Genomic DNA, 19,296 nt, shown 5'->3' with positions numbered 1-19,296 from the left:
TGACTGAAAGCATACTACAAGGATTCTGGTTCTTGTTACTTTCCCGCTGCTTCCGGTGCTGCCTCAGGAGCATTGCCTGCTAATTATAAACAATGTTGATGTCTACCATATGTTTTGGTAGAAAATACAGGATTCCTGCTGTCCCACTCAAATGCCCAGCTTACAAGTATTTGTGAATATATAATAGAAATGTTGACTCCCCTATTATGTAGCTTTGTTAAAAACAAGGGTTTATTGCCTCTAAGGAAATAAAGTTTTAGATTGGGTATTAACATCTAAAAATACAGTAAAATAGTTTTTTCATTTAAATCTGCAGAATCTGGGATCTGGAGCTCAAACTTGTATTCCTAACAGACAGTGTTGCGTTCCAGTACCAATGGTAAGTAAAATCAATCTCTTCCAAAAATAAGATCTTTAAAATTTTCACGCAATATACTTGGTTCTTACAAAGCTTTCACACTGATGAATACGCTGTATAGAACAGTATCTTTGCAATTGGTTTTGCCCAAACCTATTTAGGCTGTAACTCATGCCTTCTTTAACTTGCCTACTTTACCTTGTTTTCATCTTGTGACTTTTAAAAATCTTTAAAAGGTTCTATAAAGTAACCAAAGCTTCTGATACTACAGTTATGTTACATAGTATCTAAGCCAAACTATAAAATAGTGCAGCTTGTGTTATAGCGTCTCCTGTAGTGTGTGTTAGTGTCTCAGCAAAGTGTTTGCAAATACAGTGGAGGGTTGCATAACACTGGAGACAGGTGGATTTTAATTTAAAGAGGGAGCTGTGGTTGTGCATGAGAGTAAGGAAAGAAGTTTTAAAAGCATTGCAGTAGGTTGTTGCTGCTCGGGGGTTGATAAGCCTGTGCACAGGAGAGAAATGAGAGACTTGAGCACCTTAGATGAGCAAATGTAAAAAGCATTACTAGTGCATTTTTCTTCTAGACTGAATGAGAGTGAGAGATTTTGAAGTGAGGATATCCTTACAGCAGACTCTAAACTCGACAAGGAAGCAAGTGAAAATCAATATGGAGTGTTGTTTTCCTGTTTCTAGGTGAGAAGATGAGCTGCTGCATTTTGGACAAGCTGAAGTTTGGAACGCTGGGACATAAAGAACCCATTAAGAAGGAAATTACAATAGTTAAGAGGAGATGAAGGTATGACTTAGGGCTTCACAGAATCAGTGATTCAAGGGAGATAGATGTAGTAGGCACGTGAGAATTCAGAGCCAAGCTAAACTCATGGTGTTGGCAGAGTTGAACTTGAGATGTGTTCTTAAAGCGGTACCATGAAGGATAAATGTTGACCAGACCAAGTAAGGCTACTGCCCGTAACCTCTCCCTTACCAAAAAAATGGTGTTGGAAGAATAAGATAAATGGATTTGATGTTAACTTGATGTTTTGGTCACTAAATCGTATGTACAGCTGAATTTGAGAAAATAAATGGCCTTTCTTGAGGGAAAGGATCAGGATGGACACATAATGTGTAGATGAAAGGTGCCATGGCTTATCTACTTTTAGGCGTTGGTAAAAGTGATGGTTTCTTTCTAATCACTGTACCTTCAATCCAGGTTCTCTGTTATCTCTCTGCTAGCATAGCTGTTTGCTAATTCTTTCATGGTACATTCTGCTTTGGCCCTAGAAAATAGTATCAGTGGAAAATGTACGAGTGGTGCATCTATGCAAGATGCTCCAGGTGGCAGTTTAGAGAGCTTGATTTTATATTCTCTGAAGCATGTGACCATGTATTTATTTATTATGATGGCATGCTACATGTTTGAAAGGGTGGGAGAGAGGGAGAGGTGCTGTGGTTGCTGTGGCCAATTTGATTTGTGATTTCCAGCTGAAATGTTCAGAGTTTTTAATAAGCACAAAAACTGAAGACATCTGTGTAAGTTAAAGATTTACTTCTCTTGCACACAGTACTTCAAGGGCAGCATAGATAATTATTTTTGTTTTGTCTATCAATGAATTTGTGTAATTCTGAAATATTTTGAAACTTAAAAATGTGAATGAACAAGGTATTTATGTCCCAGATCTGGCGTATTTCAGTCTCTTCTACTTTCATGTTTGGTTAAGATTAGCAAAGTTCTCAAATTACTTATTCTTTATGAAGGAATAAATTATCCTCATTGTGTCTACCTTGTGTGTTGTGCGGTTGGGAGGGGGAAGCCATTACCATGAGTTTTTTTTAAAAAACTACAGAGGAAATTGTTCAGGATCTTTCAAGTTCCACACAAAATCTTTCTCTTGAGCTGGGAACATTTTTGGTCAGGTATCAAACTCAATGTTTGAGATTTGTAAACAGTCTTTTTATAGTAGCCTCTCATTTATTTTCTTGTTTTGTGTCAGTTTTCTCCACCTAAAAAGGATGACTGCTTTTGTGTCTGCTATGCATATGTCTACACACCCCACCCTACTTTTTCCCTCAACCAATCCCTCGCCCTTTCATACCCCCGCCACTCTATATGACTTTCTGTTGAGAAGAGCTTTTTTGTTTTGCTTTCATTCAGTTGTAGTGTCACTATACTGGACTGAGATGTGATTCTGAGGGCCTGAGCCACATACACATACTTGGCACTGGTTACAAGTGTATTGTTATGAGGTTGTAGATTGTTTTCTTATATAAACGTTATAAAAGGAACAAGAAGTTCTAATCTTGCACCCCAGAGGAAAGTTATTTTTCACTTGTTCCAAACTGCCAACAGTTGTACTCATCAGTGCAGCTGTTTGTCTTTTGACTTTGTCTTTTGAATCAGCTGCTTATGGCCTGGAATTGTCCAATCTCTTTCCTCCCACTGTCGTAGTTAGTTTTATGAAGTACTGAAGGCATAAGAACCCTCTGATCTTTCATCACAAACTGGTTTTGGACAGTTCCTTAAAGAACTGGTGATACGGTACTGAGGTACTCGCTTTCCCCAGCTTATTCTTGCAAGCTTTTATGACTTGTTTGGGGGGGGTGGGGGTGGGTTTGTTTCGGGGTTTGGTTTTTTGTTTGTTTTTGGGGGGGGGGGTGTTTTTTAGAAGATGGAGCCAGAAGAGGAGTATGTCATTTTATTTTACTATTCATTGATTATTTTTCTTTCCCCGACCTGTGACTCAAAAACTGTTTCTGTGGGAGAATTTAGTCTATGGGATTTCTGTCTTATTTCCACATGATCTCTGACTAAGTAAAACTTTAAAGAGCTGAATTTGAGGGTTTTTTTTTTAAGGATTTTAGGGAAGTGTGACAAGGAAGAGAAAATTACTGTACTATGCTTTGAACATAGCATTTCAATTGATGTATTGCTATGTAGAAAGTGGTGGAAGAAGCAACCTTCCAAATCACATCATTTTGTGTATTCTGTGGTCACTTGATGCTGTGAAGCGAGTTGGGACTATACCAGATGACAGCAACTTCTGCTGTCGTGGCTGCCTGTTGCAAGAGAGGCTATAAGGTAGATCAGAGTCTTCTGTTGCCTGTGGTTACGTCCTACAACGGCAAGCTCTAACGTTCTGCAGGAAGGTAAACGTGGGATGTATCTCTAAACATGGCAGAAAAGGCAGTGTGGAGATGCATTGAAAACCTGTGACTTATTTTCTTTGCTAGTGTAGATTAAAGAAGCCTGAATTCTGCTGTAATTTAACGTGCACCATATGTGTTTGGCTTGGCCTGAGGCTGGAGAGGGTAGAATACTGTAGCAAGCTGTCATTTTGTATGTCATGTTGTAGCATCATTACAAACTTCTGTCTGTGTTCCTTTGGGTTGGAGCAAGACTGCTGTCTGCAGACATTGGCCTTTGAATCCAAAGAAGTGCTGCTCTTTGAGAGAGTGCTAATTGCTGCACAGTGTCCTGTGCTTGCCCTTCTTGTACGAAAAGACTGAGCCGTTGGTATTGTGTTTCACAGCTGTATGTGTAGGTGTTATTGTGCATCCTCAGTTATGTTGGTTTTGTGCTCAGTATTCTTCCTTCTTTCCCTCTGACATTTGCTCTAAGTTTGAGGAAAAGCTCTACCATTCTGTGAAACGAATAGTCGACTGAGATCAAAGTTAACTTATGGGCACAACCTCATTTTCTTCTCTAATGGCATAACCTCTCTTATTCACTTGTTTTCCATTTGCTGGTTCACTCATCTTCTCACAAAATGCTGGGGAGAGGGAGGAAGGGGGGGAAATGAATATGGAAAATGGGTTAAATAGAGGAAGTAGTTCAGACAGCTGTTCTAAATTCTATTATTAACTATAGTTAGGAGACAAAGTGTAGAAGGTAAGCCTTGAACCTCCAGGTAAAAATGGGACAGGAGAAATGGAGTTTTTCCAGCCTTAAATTTGGTATGGCTGTGGCAATGTGCTTTTGGATCATGGCCTAGCAAACTGTTAACCCCAGGTTTAACCAGAAGTAGAGCACGTTTTCAATCTGTCCATTCCTCTGCTGTCACAAGTTGCTGAGTTAGAGTGCTAACTGTGTATGTGTGATGGAACTGACATTGTATGGTTGCATTTTGCTTTAAAATTAAACAAGCTTACATACTGATGAAATCTAATGAGTCTGTTTTTTATTTTCTTAATCCTTTAGTGTGAATTAAGAAGTTATGGAAGATCAGGAATATTTTGTGTACAACTTGAAAATTAGGCACAGTATAAGACTTCAGTATGCCCTTTTTATGAGTAGTTTTTACGAATAGTCAAAAAGAAAATAGTTATAACTGAAGAAAATAGTTGAAAAAGCAAAAACCTTGATTTGATCTTTTCTAAATATGTGGAGTTACCTTTTCTCCTGAGGCGTTAAAGGGCTCTAACGTAAAAATTCTAGTGTTGCTCATAATACATTAAGACTAAAATCCAAATGCTGCATTTGAGTACCTAAGCTGATGTTTGTCAGGTTTTATTGTTATTTTGAAACTGTCCGGCTGAGTAACCTAGTTCCATGTGGTCTTTAATTGAAGACAGCATAAACAAATGAATGCTTACAGCCATTTTCTATTTTTTGGGCAGATTTGGTGTGCTTCTCGAATTACCCTGGGGTATCAGCCCTGGAGACACCTTCATTTGTGTTCTGTCTTTGTGCCACTTAGGATATCATTTCTCCCACAGCTTTAATGTAGCTTCAAAGGAAGGTGAAATAACAGTCTACATAGATAATTGTAATATTCAGCTTTTCCTCTCTCTTGTAAATGTATTCTATTTCTGTGTGGGATGGATGAACTTTTTTTAAGCTGATCCAGAAAAAGCATGGGGTAATGCTTTGTGGGTTGAACTTAGCATCTGAAAAAACTTTCATGCTGGCTTCAGGGAATGAAGGTGTTAATTTTGAAGGTCTGCAATCCAAAATTTAATTTTAAAAGGTGGAAAAAAAGGATTTCATTCTGTATGACTGAGGCTTTTTTGTTTTTGTTTTGCAGTACTGCAGAATGTCTGTTGTTATTTGTGCTATTGTTTGTGCCTGGACTTGCAAGCTGCTACAATTTTGAATGTAGCTGCCCATCTGCCTGGTTATTTATAGGCAGATCTATGGAGTTCCTTCTAATCTCTCAAGTCTTCAAAAACATTAATGAATTAAACATCACAATACTCTTGTAAAAAGGGAATTAATATGTAACATCTCCATTTTACAGATGGAGGGACTGAATGAAGACTAAAAGGGATAAATGACTTGCTGAAAGCTATATGTATATTTCATAGCAGAACAAGGAATAGAAACCAGATTTTTTCCCCCTGACTTTTAGTTCTGTGTTTAACAGACCAGCTACTCTCTCTTGCTTGATACATGATGAGAGAATGAGGAAAGTACTCATTCTTTGAAACTTGCAATAGATGCTTGTGAACAGACTAACCCATTTAAAGACCTTGCACCATGTACTGAGAGTATTGAATATTTCAGATCTAATGAATTTGTGTAAGCGTGTTTATATTCTCATTGAGCCTGAATTAATTTTGTTTGTTAATGGTTTTTGACCAGTGGTTCTCACTGGGTTGCTTAGAAAGAAAACACCTGTTAATTGCAGAGCAGCTTCTCTCTTAACATCTTCAGGGCATCTTACTTCCAGTCATCTAGTCAATGTGAGTCTGTCAGCTTTCCCCTCTGCCCTCTCCCTCTAATAGACTTTTTAAATGGGTTTAAACAGTGTCTGGACATTGGTCCTTATTTAATTTTTTTATTAGGTGAGACTGAAGATGTGTAGCAGAAAATGCAGGTGATATTCTTCATTCATCAGAAATTATGCACTTTAGTGCTGAATTACATGTACTTGATATTGTGTGTGGGTGTTGTGGCTTTTGAGTTGTATGTTGGGGGTTTTTTTTGAAAGAATTTCTAGAATTTAAACTCTGCTGGGTAAACCAATGTAATTTACAGTCTTTCCAGAGCCTAGATATGATAGGGGATGCAGCCTACCAAGTCATGATTTGATATCACCTTGTAGTACAGCCTGATATATTGTCTGCATTTTTACCTGTTCTGCAAATTTTATTTTTTTTTTTACTATTTGTTTACTGTCTCCCCACCCTCCCCCTAATGTACACCTATTTCATTTCAGTTTGTATTTAGTACTACTTGTGGAGAAAATTCTCTTAGGTTCTGTTTGGTGAGGGGGTTGGAAGAGTTTTCCATTTCACTGAAACACCTTTCAAATATTTAGATTTTAAATACAAATATTATGTGGATTAGTCTTGCTGCTTTTCTGTGGAAATCTTCAAAAGAATTAATACATTGTTGGAAATTAATGTTGCTGTATTCATTTAAAAATCTGAAAGCCCAAGTTATTCTAAACAAGTTCAGTGAGGTTCTTCAATATGGTTCTTTTATTTAGCATGTTTCCTGTATACACAAGTTTTACAATTTGGCATATGGTATTTTAATTGGCAAAGTAGATTCCAGGTGGGTGTGCAGTGCTGTAGATTGTTTCTGAAATTTAGCAAACAGATTTAACCTCTTTAACTTATTTCATATCTGTAAAATTTGAGCATATAAAAATTATGTCTTTGTTTTGGAAGTGATAAAATGCAACTTCTTGAAGTATTTCACCTCCCTCAAGTGAAATCTGTTCTCTGTAGTGCTCTTGTTTTTCTTCTATAGCTTTTTTCTATTTAATGACTCCAAATGCCTTTTTTTATTGACGATTAGACACTGGATCTGTTTGAGCTAAATAGTGGTACAACATTAAGCAACACATCATTCTCTCCTCATTCTAAATTGAGAGCTTGATGGCCAGTTTAAGCTGGTTGTTTTGTCTTCCTCCGAAAAGTTAAAAAGACTTTACATTTTATTTGTAGGTCTAAATATACTTATCTGCTTTTTACCAGTGTACATTTTTTAAAACACCTTTGACAGCTCCCAGTGGAAAGTTGACACCAGCTCTCTCGAAATTGTTTCACTTTCCAATATTAAAAAAAGACATTTAGTTTAATTCATCCTGAGATTATCTGGAGTCTTAAAGATAGAGAGGGATATTAAACTTTATTTTTAAACCTGAAGACTTTTTTCTGGTATGTTCCGATAGCTTACTCTGGTGAGAGTTTCCTTCTAGATGGAGCACATCAAAGCTCTCACAGAAGAGAGGTAATTGAAAACTTCAGGAGCTTCTGGAACAGAGGCTAGGTGTTTGAAATTATTGGCAGTTGTTCTGACTCACCTCCCTCTACCCCAAATGCGCTGAATGCTTCCTTTGGTTTCAGGAAATACCGAACAAAAGAACTATTTTCATCTATGGACAGTGCCACTACTGTGGCAGAAAGCCATGCAGTGCTTTCATATTAAATAAATAGATCTTTTCACAACAGCAGAGAAACATGTTCCCTGGAGTCAAAAGTTGATGCAAACTTTTGTTCATATGTGAAAATATGAAGATAATGAAGTATGTGTAGGTTTGGGCTTTCTTAATTGATTATAATAAAGAGCCATTTGTAATAATTTTGAAATATAACTTGGGGAGGAGATAGGAAAATCATTACAAGGTACATGTTCCACATCTTAAGGGAAAAAAAAATACTGCGAAAGTTAAATAGCCTAGACAGGATGGTTTGCACGTAGTAGTTGAGGGACAAAAATGACTGCCCAAGTCAGTCTTGAGTTTTGTGTTTTATGCAACATGTAACCTATGAATTTTTGTCTGAAGCCTACAGGAAGATTTAATAGGATGCTTATTTGAGTAATTGCTTCAAGTGCAAGCTGTCTTGGGACTCAGTTTCCTGAAAGAACTTGTTTCCTTCTGTAATATGGGAAATGTGTATTTTATATGGGACAAAAATGATACATATATATGGAGATTTTGGGATAAGGGGTGGGAATGAACATTGTGAAGCATTACACGTTGGAACAGGGAGGGACAGTAAAAAGCTGTTGAAATATTATTTCTGTTCCATAATAAAAATAATCATTCTGCTTCTTTTTGTTTATAATGAAGCTCATTGTTTTAACAAAAGGAGTAGCTATTCAGTTTTACTCCAGGGTCTCTATTTGGAGTTCTTTTGGTTTCTTCTTTTTTCTCCTAGATCACTTACAGTCTTGATTCAGTTAAGTTCCCCTCCACCCTAGGGAGAAAGTTCTGTTTGTGTGTATGAATGCTGAAGTATCCAGACAGAGAACTCCAGGTTGCAGTCTGCAGCCCTGTGCCTGGAATTAAAGAAAAAAATAATATTTTTAATCTGTTTTTTATTTTGACTGGATACTGGTGCATATCTTGAATTACATATTTCTGTGCAGAATTAGAGTTTTGATTATATGGATTGATTTGGCAAGCATTAACTCAAAGACAAGAAGATGCCAGTTGGTACTTTGTGTAGGCTGGAAGAGGAGGCTGCAGTTCAAGCATCGTATTGATTGTCAGTGAAACACAGAAGCTTAATCAGAGTGAATTGCAATTCATAATGCAATAAAAATGATATGAGGGTAAGAAGGGATTTGGAGACACAGGGAGCAGAAGCGTTTCCAGCTGTAGGTTAGACATGCTTATTCTGGCTGTTGGGTGTTTTTCTTTAGTTGAAGACCTAATGGCAGTGTCTTGACATAAATGCAGCATAACATATTTAATTATATTTCTGGTAATATGAGACAGACTATGCAAAAGCATAATTTTATTTACACATTTTACATCTGGATGACTGAGCAAACAAGATGATGTACCTGTAAATTAATTGTGGTTTAATGGGGGTGAGAAACAAACTTTTATATAAAAATTCTCTGTGTCCTGGGTTGAGATTCTGCTTTGAGATACGTGGGGTTTGGTGGGGGTTTTTTGTTGGTTTTTTCTTTTTTTTTTTTTTTTTTTTTACAATGATGAGGAAGAAATCTTTAATTAAAAAGATTTACATGGAAAAATGCATATGATGTTTTTTCTTCAGTTTTTACAGTACTTTGGATTTTGGTAACAGTGTTCTGTGCTTTCTTCAGAAGAGTACAAAAGTGTTTTGGCCAGTGCTTATTCTAGTGAAACACTGGAATTTATTTCCCATGCTTGACAACTTTAACTTCTTGTGTTTCAGAGCTGTGAAAATTATCTGAAGTAGAATGGAAGCTTCAGTAATATTACCCATTCTGAAGAAAAAATTGGCTTTTCTTTCAGGTACAGTTTCTGTTTTTCCCTATTGATTTCTCCCTGCATAATTTGAATGGGAATTTTAGCTTGGTTACTTTGTATTTGTTGGTTGTATTTAACTTTTAATCTAGTAGCCAAGCTATTGTTGTTGGCATTTAGCACTTTTTTCGCTGGAGCTTGTAACTCAACCCATACAGTTGATGTCATGATGTTTCGGTCCATATATAAAAGAATGATGATTTAGCAGACATCCCTTCTGTTTCTTTTTTAATGTGGCTTTAGAAATAGAGTGAATATTTTTAGGATTTTCTTTAGAAAATATTTCCTTCCTTTTCACCTCATCTTTTCTCCAACATAGAAATGGTTGGAAGCAGAATTAGCTGTGCATTGCAACATTTTGATTATTACCAAGTAGTTAATTCAGGCAAGGCTTGAGTAATTATTGTAGTTATTAAAACTTCTTGATCTTGTGGTGAAGGTAACTTTCTCTCCTCCCCATGCCAAAGAAAAACAAAAGGGAATGCTTAAAATGATGGATGACATTCTCTTGCTGATTTCACTGTTGTCATAGATAGCTGTGTTGGTTCTTGGTGTTTGATTGTTTACTCTAGGGTAGGTAGGTAACTTGCAGGACACTTCTTAACTTCACAAATTGACAAGTGCTCCCATAAATAAATATTTTTCTGGTTTAGTTTATTTTAGCTGGTCTAGTTTAGCCTGCCTCAGTCACTTGAGAAGTGAAACCTGTTCCTTTTGTTAATAGATGTCTTTTGTTTTGAATTTGCCCGCTGTCCCCAGAAATTGCAAATCAAACAATTCCTGTTTACAGAGAAACAAATAACATCCCCTCCACCCCAAACTCAACTTATATTAAAGCCTGGGACAGTGAGCAATTTCTTCTGTAGTAATAGCAGATGCATAGTGTGATTGCATTATACTGCAGGGGGAAGCTCTCATTAACTAGAGTGCATTTTCAACTTGTTATTAAAGCTGCCTGATCCATTTCGAAATATGGATGTTCTTAGTGAGAAGTAATTTGTTGAGTGACAGTTTAAATGCTAGGAACCTCTTTGAACCTACATATTTCTAAGTAGTTCTGACCTTTTTGGAATTGTGTAGTATTAATGGATGCTTTAATTTAATGAATGGTAAAGATTCATGGAGTAGTTCTTTTAAGCTTTCTTCAGTGTAAGTAAAGGAACCTGACAGAAATCATATCTTTTTAAAACAATTTTATTCCATATAGTTTCATTAAAAAAACCCACATTATTTTTCTGATTTTTTAAAAATCATTAATATATTAGGCAAATGTTCTCCAATGTTTATATGTTGAAGTCTCTTGTCATTTTTGAGTTAAATTGGTACAAATAATGTTGGCCCTGCCTTCCTTTTTGGGGAGCAAAACTGAGTGGTTTCTAATGGAGCAGTGTCTCCTCAGATGTGGAATCCATGGCTGTGTCGCTTCCATGTTAGTAGGTCGTTACTGAAGGCAAGCTACTGAATTGGTAAAAAAAACCCAAAACCCTGAACAACCACTTTGGTGCAAAATGGATTTAAAAATGTCTTTTTTGTGTGATGCTCTTAGTTGCTTTCCTTGACTTAAACATGTTTTCGATTTATAAACTACATCACTTCTGAGTCACAACACACATTGAGTTAATTTCTCCTGATTTTGTTTTTCAGGTTTAATTCTAAGCTTAAAGACTCAGCCTGAGTGTAGTACTCCTTGTGAGACAGGGAGGTGGTATTTGCCACACGTAAAATCACAATGCGATTGGGCTTATCTCTCTAAACACTTTTTCTGAAGGTGGTGGTAAATATTTATAGAATCTTTAACTTTTAGAGAGGAGTTACAAATAATACACCCAAGATCAAAGAACAGCTTTACTGTTTAAGTAAATAATTCTTATTGTTTAGTGTGTTAGTATTGGGAAATGTTAGACTGCATGCATGATAACCATAACTTTAACTGGTAACTTTAATACTCCTTTAATACCCCATTCAGTTTTTTTCAGTATTTCCTTTAAAAATAGAGCTTTGAGTTAACTGGTATATCTTCAACCATTTAAGAATAATTTTCTTTTACATAAATGACTGGCCATCATTTTTCACTGAGGGAAAGAATCAGTGATAATTTCTACCTTGTTTTCTTTTTGTGCTGTGTCAGGTTGACAGAATGTTCACCTGATCCGTGTATACTTCAGTGCAAGAAAGCTGCACAAAAATCACAGTGCAGGCAGAATACAGATTTTTGAATCTCTTCTAGTAGTGTTTACAAGCTGAGGGAAAAACCTACCAGTTGTTACATGAGATGATTTGTCATGAAACTGAATAATTTAGATAATTATTGTGGTCTTTTTGTGAAATGTCAAAGAGATTATAGTTTTGGGGTTTGGTTTGTGGCTTTAGTCAGTTCAGCAAATGCCATTTAAATCCAGGTATAAAAGTGAGAATTTCTGTGTGTCTAGTGTCTTGCGTGAGTGGGCTTCAAGTGCCGATTCTAAACTTTCATTAGTTAGACACTGTTCAACAATGGAGTCTTTCAAGTGTCTGTAAACAAAACATGAACTACTATTAATATTCAACTACTTTTGTGGGGGCTGGTGTTTTTCTGTCTCATGAATCCAGAAGTAACTTTGAACAGAACAAGTCCCTTCCAGTTATGAATCAGGTATGGTAAGACTAACTTGCTATAAATGCAAGAAGAAAACATGTTTTTTTGCAAACCTTTTCTTCCCCAGCCATGTATATATTCATTAAAAAGAACAACTTCAGTGCTCCACTCACAAGTTCATGGGTAGAGGAGGAGAAGGGAATGTTAGATACAATTCTTAGAAATATGTTGTCCGATAGAGCCCTGAGCTGCTGTCATGACTCATGGAGTTTTGGACCCTGCAAGCTGGTTCAAGGCAACCCTTCTACTGTTCCTTGTAGAAATATCTTCATAACCTCTTGTGTTCTTACTTTTTGTATCGCAGGCTCACTCAGTTTGCCAAATTCTGTCCAGTCTGTGTCTTTAATTTTTATTCATACTTGTTGACGGTGTTTTCTTCTCTGCTCCAGTAATGTTTCATAGTTCCTCCATTTTACAACATGTAACTCACGAATTTGGCTATTGCAAATTTTAGTTTCAACAAATTTGTTTTCTGTATTCCTAAAAACTGCTACGCTCCCTTCTATGAGGTTTTCCTTATGGATAAGGAAAGACCAAACAATGCCTGAACACTTAAGAAAAGGCCTCTTTATTTTAATGTTTTATTCTTGTTGAGAGATGGTAGCTAACGAGCTACCATTGAATCAATATGGCTTTTGAAGTATTATTTTTACATCCATAAACTTACCATTTTCCTCTTATTTGTTGGATTTAATGTGCACTCACTAAGTGTAGCAAGTGGAGAGAAATTCTTTTTGCACTCCAAGTGTACAGATGAGAACAAATGTCCAGTTCTTAAAGCACTGAGGTATTTTTGCTTCCTTTTTTTCCTGCTTCCCCACTCCCAATTTTCAAGCTTTCTGCTGTTCAAAAACAGAGAAGGGTGGACAATCTAAATAACTATTGCTTTAAACTGTGACTCCCTCTTCGTTTCTCTGGAAAGTATCTATCTGTTTGTCCTCTCTCATATAGCACACTCTTTAATACTTCTGTTTAGAAATATAGTTATTAAAATGTGCATTGCTGTTTTCGAGCAACAATTCTCCCCCAAAAAAAGAGAAAGGGAGGGGAACACAGCCACTGTGATGGACCACTTAAAGCAGTAGGTCCAAAACACGTGTGTATGAGTGGACCTTTAATACTCTTTGGGGAGTTTGCATAGCTTTGGAAACAAGGGAAAAAAACCTATTGCAATGAAGATGCCAACATATGTTGTGTAAACAAACAGGCTTTTTATTATCTTGCCTGCATCTTAATGGATGGGGGGATTCTTATCAAATTATGTCAATGTACGTGTATGCATCTGCAAGCACGGCTGTGCTCATGCGCTTTGTCTTATTTCTGCACAGCTGTTACTATTCTGTGAAAAGTTGTTCTTACTGACTAGATGGAACTTCAGTTCTAACATTAAGTAATGTTATGAAGGAAAAGCATGATTTAATGGCTTTAACCACATGAATAACACAATTTGAGAATAAAGGTGTTTTTTCCTCAGGCTATGGAAATTTGCTTGTTTTTCACCCCAAATAAAGCTGACATTATGGCTGTCTTTGTACAGTTTTTCTAAAATATGGAGAAAATTGTTTAGTAACTGCCTCCTACATGTACTTAAATGACTCTGTGGTATTTTATAAATAAAATAGCTAATATATTAAAACTTATTCTAAAAAATAATATTGAATAAAATGGAAAATGCTTTCAGCTACTCCAGGTTGTGGAAAACTTTGAGACTTGATTAATGTAGAGATGGGTATTAGTTTCAAAAAAAAAAAATACTCAAGGATTAAAAATCCACCCCCAAACTTCAAGATGATTGAAGTTATGGTTTAATAAACTATAAACTCAAGTACTATATCCTTCTGGAGTATGTTTGGATTCATTGATGTTCTTCACTTCGTGTGCAAATTCCCTTCCCCACTTCTCATACTTCCCATCCTGTTCCCCCAACCAAAATATTTGATTGGATTTTGAAATTAAGGTCTCCTTTTTGCTAGTTATAGACATTAAAAGATTCAAGGGCAGAGGGAGGCGGGGGGGGGGGGGGGGGGGACGGACACACAGACAGATAAGCTGGTTTGCTCAAAATGGTGAATACATGAACTAGATGAGTTGCTCCAAATTAAGTAGAAAGTTGTCACAGGTGCCTTTGACCCATTTACTTAATCCTCTGAGTTGACAGCCATTTAGGGGCAACTGTTTTGGTCTCAAGGCCTTCTGCCTTCAAAAGGTCACCAGTGATGCCCCTGTACTTGAAGTTGTGATAAGTCAGCTGCAGCCCTGATTTTCTTCACTCTACAGCATTTGCTGATTGACCCTTTCAGGGAGCCATGTCAGTATTTATTTTTCATGTGATCTTGCATTCAGTAGTTTTGGCTTCAGTTCCAATTTAAGCTATGGGTAAGAACCTAGTCCAAATCCATTTTGGCTACTGGTTCATACCCATGTGACTCAAGTCAATCTTTTAGAAGATAGATCAGCAGAGAAAATTTCTGCTTTCTTTAAAGATTATTTTTTTAAAACTGTACCTTTCCAGAGACTTTCTTGAGAGTCTGTGTAGTCAAAACCAACCCAAACCACAGTTGTGGAACATCTACTTAAATGCAGCATATCAGCATCACTTAACAGTTGATCTTACTGGATCTCAGTGAATACGTGAGGCCAGTTCCTTCAATATTTTTGTTGCTGATATTGTTTGCATAACTTTTACTAGAAGGACTTGAAAATGCATATGAAGATTAAAGCAGCTGGTTAGAAATATTTAGCTTGATTGTGAGGTGACTGTTACGTGTTTGTAAATAGGTCTGGAAATCTTACCTGTCTGAAGAAAGAACTACCAATTTAGCGTATGTGCCATGGGCAGCCTGCGTGGTGCGAGATCCGCCTTTGTGTAGTCAATGTTTCTAGGAATTGTTATGTTCCAGTGGGAGCTGCTGCGTACATGCTCACCTTGGAAGCTTACCACGTTTCTGAAAGACTGATAGTGTAGAAGGCCTAGGAGATACTTGTTAAAAACGTGATCTAGATATGCAAAAATAATATTTCTGGAACACTTGATTTGTGTTGTTTAGGTTGAAAGTCCTAGATGAAAGACTATGACAGCTACAGGTGTGGTCTAGGCTCTGAAGCCTTGGTGATGCTTTAAATACCAATGTGGTGAACGAATCCTTACAACTGAGAGGTGAAGTGTCAGCTGTGCTTTTCAAAGCAACTTTATAGACTACTTTTATGATGTATTTTGAGACTGTGTAACTACAAAGTATTTCTTTTACCTTAAAGCCACCACAATACCCTTCTAATGATTTTTTTCCCCCCTGAAATAGGAGGGAAGGACAGAAGAAGTGGCCTCATTCTGACAATTCCATTATGCCTTGAACAGACGAGTATGGACGAGCTGAGTGTCACACTAGACTATCTTCTAAGTATCCCAAGGTGATTTCAAAGTCATTTTGTTTAGAGCTCTGTTCCAGTGGTGGAAGGGATCTTTTTATTGGTTTTTCTTTTTATTTGCCTTTCAATACCAAATGAATTTTACATAAATGTTTATTTAAAATGTGTTACTGCCTAACTGAATTAGAAACATACATTCCAACAAACTAAGGGATATCTACGAAGGGTTGCATTTGTCCTTTTATTCTGTATATCTGGCTCTGGGGTTTTTTGCCTTGTGTATTTCCTCACTCCTTTCTTGAGATATCTTTGGTAATGTCTTTTTAATGATAGTGCACTTAAATTGTTATGTAAATTAATGAGCCATTCTAACAAAACTCCTAAGCTTACAAAGGTAGCGTTGCCCAAAGTAAAAAAGCTTCATCCTCTTTCTTTGCTATGTGCCTAATCTTTGTAGCTTGTGCTTAAGTTTGCACTGAGTCTAAAAGTATATAAAGTCTTACTGAAGTTAGTGACCAACTTAAATGTTTAAAGTTAAGGTACTGCTTAAACCTGCTTGATGACTTGAGTATCCTGTCATCTAGACCTTGCTGTAAAATCATCAAGTTCTGCGCATGTAACACTGCAAGCTTATAGTGACAGTTCTTGGTCCTAGCTTAGCTGCATTTTTTTTTTTCTTAAGATCCAGAGACTGAGCTTTCCTATAGCTTTGTTTTGTTCTCTTGTGCCACTGATTTAAAAAAGGAAAGAAGCCCCTTGGATAAATGCTTGCTTTTGTATCTGTTTAAGTTCCTCATCTGGAAACAGAGGAACAATGGCATAACTAAAGACTTATTTGCAATAAGCAAAATATAAACGTTTTTAAAACACAATTAAATTATCTTTTTTTTTTTTGTCTTAAGACTGTTTAAAAAAAATTCTGATTGGGGAAAGAAGCAAAGAATAAATTCAGGTTGCTTACAAGTAAAACATCAATAGGTAGATGAGTATATCGCACATCATTTTAGTCAAGGAAATTTTAGGGTTTTTCAAACAGTCTTTTGTGAAGTGATGAAAATCCCAAATGGTCAACTCATTGATTTAAGGACTTGGCAGTATTTGTGGAACAGATGCAGGCATTGTTGTTCTAGCAAGCATTAATTATTCCGCAGTCTCATCCTGATGTATGTTTTTACATGTATTAGTGTAAAAATAACTGTCTGAAAATTCAACCAGAGTACTCTTTGTACTTTTCCCAGTTTGTACAATCTGTTTGAAAGCAAAGTTCAGTATTCCCACATATAATGTTCTGTTTGTTAGTTGTGGAAGAAATGACCTCTCTTTTATGGTATGGAAAAATCATAGTCGTTTTTGTTTGCATGTTGTTTTCAGTGGGAAATACAAACTTTTTGGCGTAAATGCTTGCATTTTTTGTTCTGGAAAGACTTGCTGAACAGTATTTGAAAAAAGGAGGGGTTTGGGAAGGGATGTTGTCCCAAACCCAGATAGCTGTCCAGAAACATTAATGTTACTTTTTTCTCCAAGTTCTATGTGTAAGGTAACCTAATATGTCTAACTTTTAATTCACTTGTGAATGCCATATATTGTAACTATAACTGTTTTGAAATATGCATTCTAGTGTTGATGGATAGCTGTGTCCAATATTTTAGCGGCATAACTGTTTATAGTGTCTTGTGTAAAATTTCTTTGGGGGGTGTGTGTGTAAAGCTTTCTTCAAACTTCAGACAACTTATTCCCAGTGTTTAAGTTTACTGTTATGCCTTTCTTTGCTATTTGATGATTTTCTTGGATTCTGAAGATGTCTTCAGAATCCAAGAAAAATGAAAGTGGCAATGTTATGCTGTTGTCTGTGCATACTGAAGTCTGCTTCCTTTGTTGTATTCTCTGAATTGTGGCTTGAATCACCCAGTGGTTTTTTTTGTTTTAAACTTTCATATAAATGTGTATGTTTGAGTGTTGGCTGAACTTTTCGGAACTGGTAGCTCACTTTTTAATTTGGTTGTTTTAGTTGTTGGTGGGGGAGGGTGTGTTTGGTGGGGTTTTTGTTTGCTTTTAATAGGTGTGGTAGTAGAGAATAGCAGATGCTGATACTGCTAGATTCCAGTAAGCGTAAGGAAGCCATGCCTCAAGATGCTATAGTGACACTATTCATCTTGTTCTTAGAAGTAGTGGTAGTGTGCCTTTTGAATTCATTCTGATTAAACATTGAATGCACAAAGCCTCAGATGTTCAGAGTGCTTCCAGTAAAATTATGCATGTAATTTTAGAGGTTTCTTAATACCAAAAGTATATATGGATTGGCAGCCAACTTTAGTCTTATTTAAGAAAAAAGTTAGTAAAATGGTTTTTCCCTTTTTTTACATTCCAAGATAATTTTGTCTTCCACCCATACCTGATGAAGCTCAGCTTTGACATGAAATAATTAAAAGTAAAATTTCTAATTGTGAAGCAGAATGTGTACTGTTACATGCAAGTTGCTTTTTTTTTTTTTGTAAGCTAAGGAGATTGCAGAAGTGACTTTGTTTTGTAATTGCAGATTGGGGCACTAAAGATTACATAATGTTTTTCTACGTCATGTAAATGCCATGGTTTTTAGTTACTTACAACTTTGCTATACACAAAAACTTCAACCTGAGACATGATATCTAATGTGGGAATTAATGCTGAAACCATGGGCTCATGTTCATGCCCTCTTCTGGCTGCTGCTGTGCTGGTTGTGAGAAGGTAACACTTCCCACCTGTTGGTAACATCCAGAGGTTGCTGCCACCATTGAACCCTCTGCCCAGCTGTTATTGTGAGCATCTCGTTGCTGCCTTCAGTTTGAAATGAGCTGGAGAGGGCTTTGTGGGAATGTACAGAGCATGAGGAAAGTTTTTCACTATTTTCTCCCATTTGGTACTTGAGCAGAAGTGCCTTTGAAATTTTGACTTTGCAGCTAACTTTGCAGCAGTTTTTTTTTATAGTGTAAACAGACTCAAACCTTATGAGAAGAAAAAAGAAATGTCAGTCTGAAATACTCTTTCTTGTGGATCCATAACGCAAAGCCTCTGTCCTTGTAGAGGCTTTTTGTGCAATGCAATTTCTAGTCCATTTGTTCAAGAAAGAAATTTAAGCATGTTTAGATAGCTTCTGGCTTGGACATGCATCAAGTGATACATAGCTGTATCCTCAAATCTGTGCCAATTAACAGGTAACCTTGTGACAGCTTACATCCCTTTGCCTTCCTTACGAAACTGTCAATTGACCTTTCTGAGGATTTTGTGAAGTTTATGGTTATGAAACCTTTTCAGAGTTGCTAAAGTTTAAATAAATGCTTCTATTATGAAATAAACTTCAGTGCTACTGAGAAATTCTAATTTGGAGTATCTATTAATATGCCTGAGCATTAAAATTGAAAGTTATTTCTAAATGAGTAAACTTAAGGGTTTTATGACAGTATTTTTATAAGTAAAAAGCTATGTAGTTGTATTTTTCAGTAGACTTGAAATCTACAGTCATTGGGATACGACACTTGCTCGTAAATTTTATTTTTTCTAAGTGTTTTTCTTCTTGTAGTGAGAAGTGTAAAGCTAGAGGATTTACTGTGATAGTGGATGGCAGAAAATCTCAGTGGAACGTGGTGAAGACAGTTGTGTTAATGCTACAGGTAAAAATAAATTTTTATACATTCATAGTTGACTAATTAGTTTTATTGATGCAAACCCAATAGCTGTGTTGGTCTTTTAATCTCAAAATGTGGTTCT

General features: G+C 36.4%; 1 protein-coding gene across 3 annotated transcripts in view; it reads left to right on the top strand.

Annotated features, from left to right (window-relative positions):
* Positions 1–19,296, top strand: part of SESTD1 (SEC14 and spectrin domain containing 1) — a 58,754-nt gene that overhangs the window by 3,121 nt on the left and 36,337 nt on the right. The window contains exons 2-6 of one of the 3 annotated variants that reach the window (XM_054830174.1): positions 317–379; positions 1,054–1,156; positions 9,460–9,539; positions 15,486–15,594; positions 19,109–19,199. In XM_054830174.1, coding sequence (XP_054686149.1) covers positions 9,485–9,539; positions 15,486–15,594; positions 19,109–19,199 — 255 coding nt within the window. In that variant the 5' untranslated portion in view covers positions 317–379; positions 1,054–1,156; positions 9,460–9,484. The remainder of the gene's footprint in view (positions 1–316; positions 380–1,053; positions 1,157–9,459; positions 9,540–15,485; positions 15,595–19,108; positions 19,200–19,296) is intronic. The other 2 variants (XM_054830175.1, XM_054830176.1) reach the window with 2 other exon arrangements.

This window comes from Grus americana, chromosome 6, assembly GCF_028858705.1.
Source record: "Grus americana isolate bGruAme1 chromosome 6, bGruAme1.mat, whole genome shotgun sequence".
Taxonomy (NCBI): domain Eukaryota; kingdom Metazoa; phylum Chordata; class Aves; order Gruiformes; family Gruidae; genus Grus; species Grus americana.
Note: the sequence above shows the minus strand (reverse complement) of the source record. Positions and strands in the feature narration are given on the sequence as shown.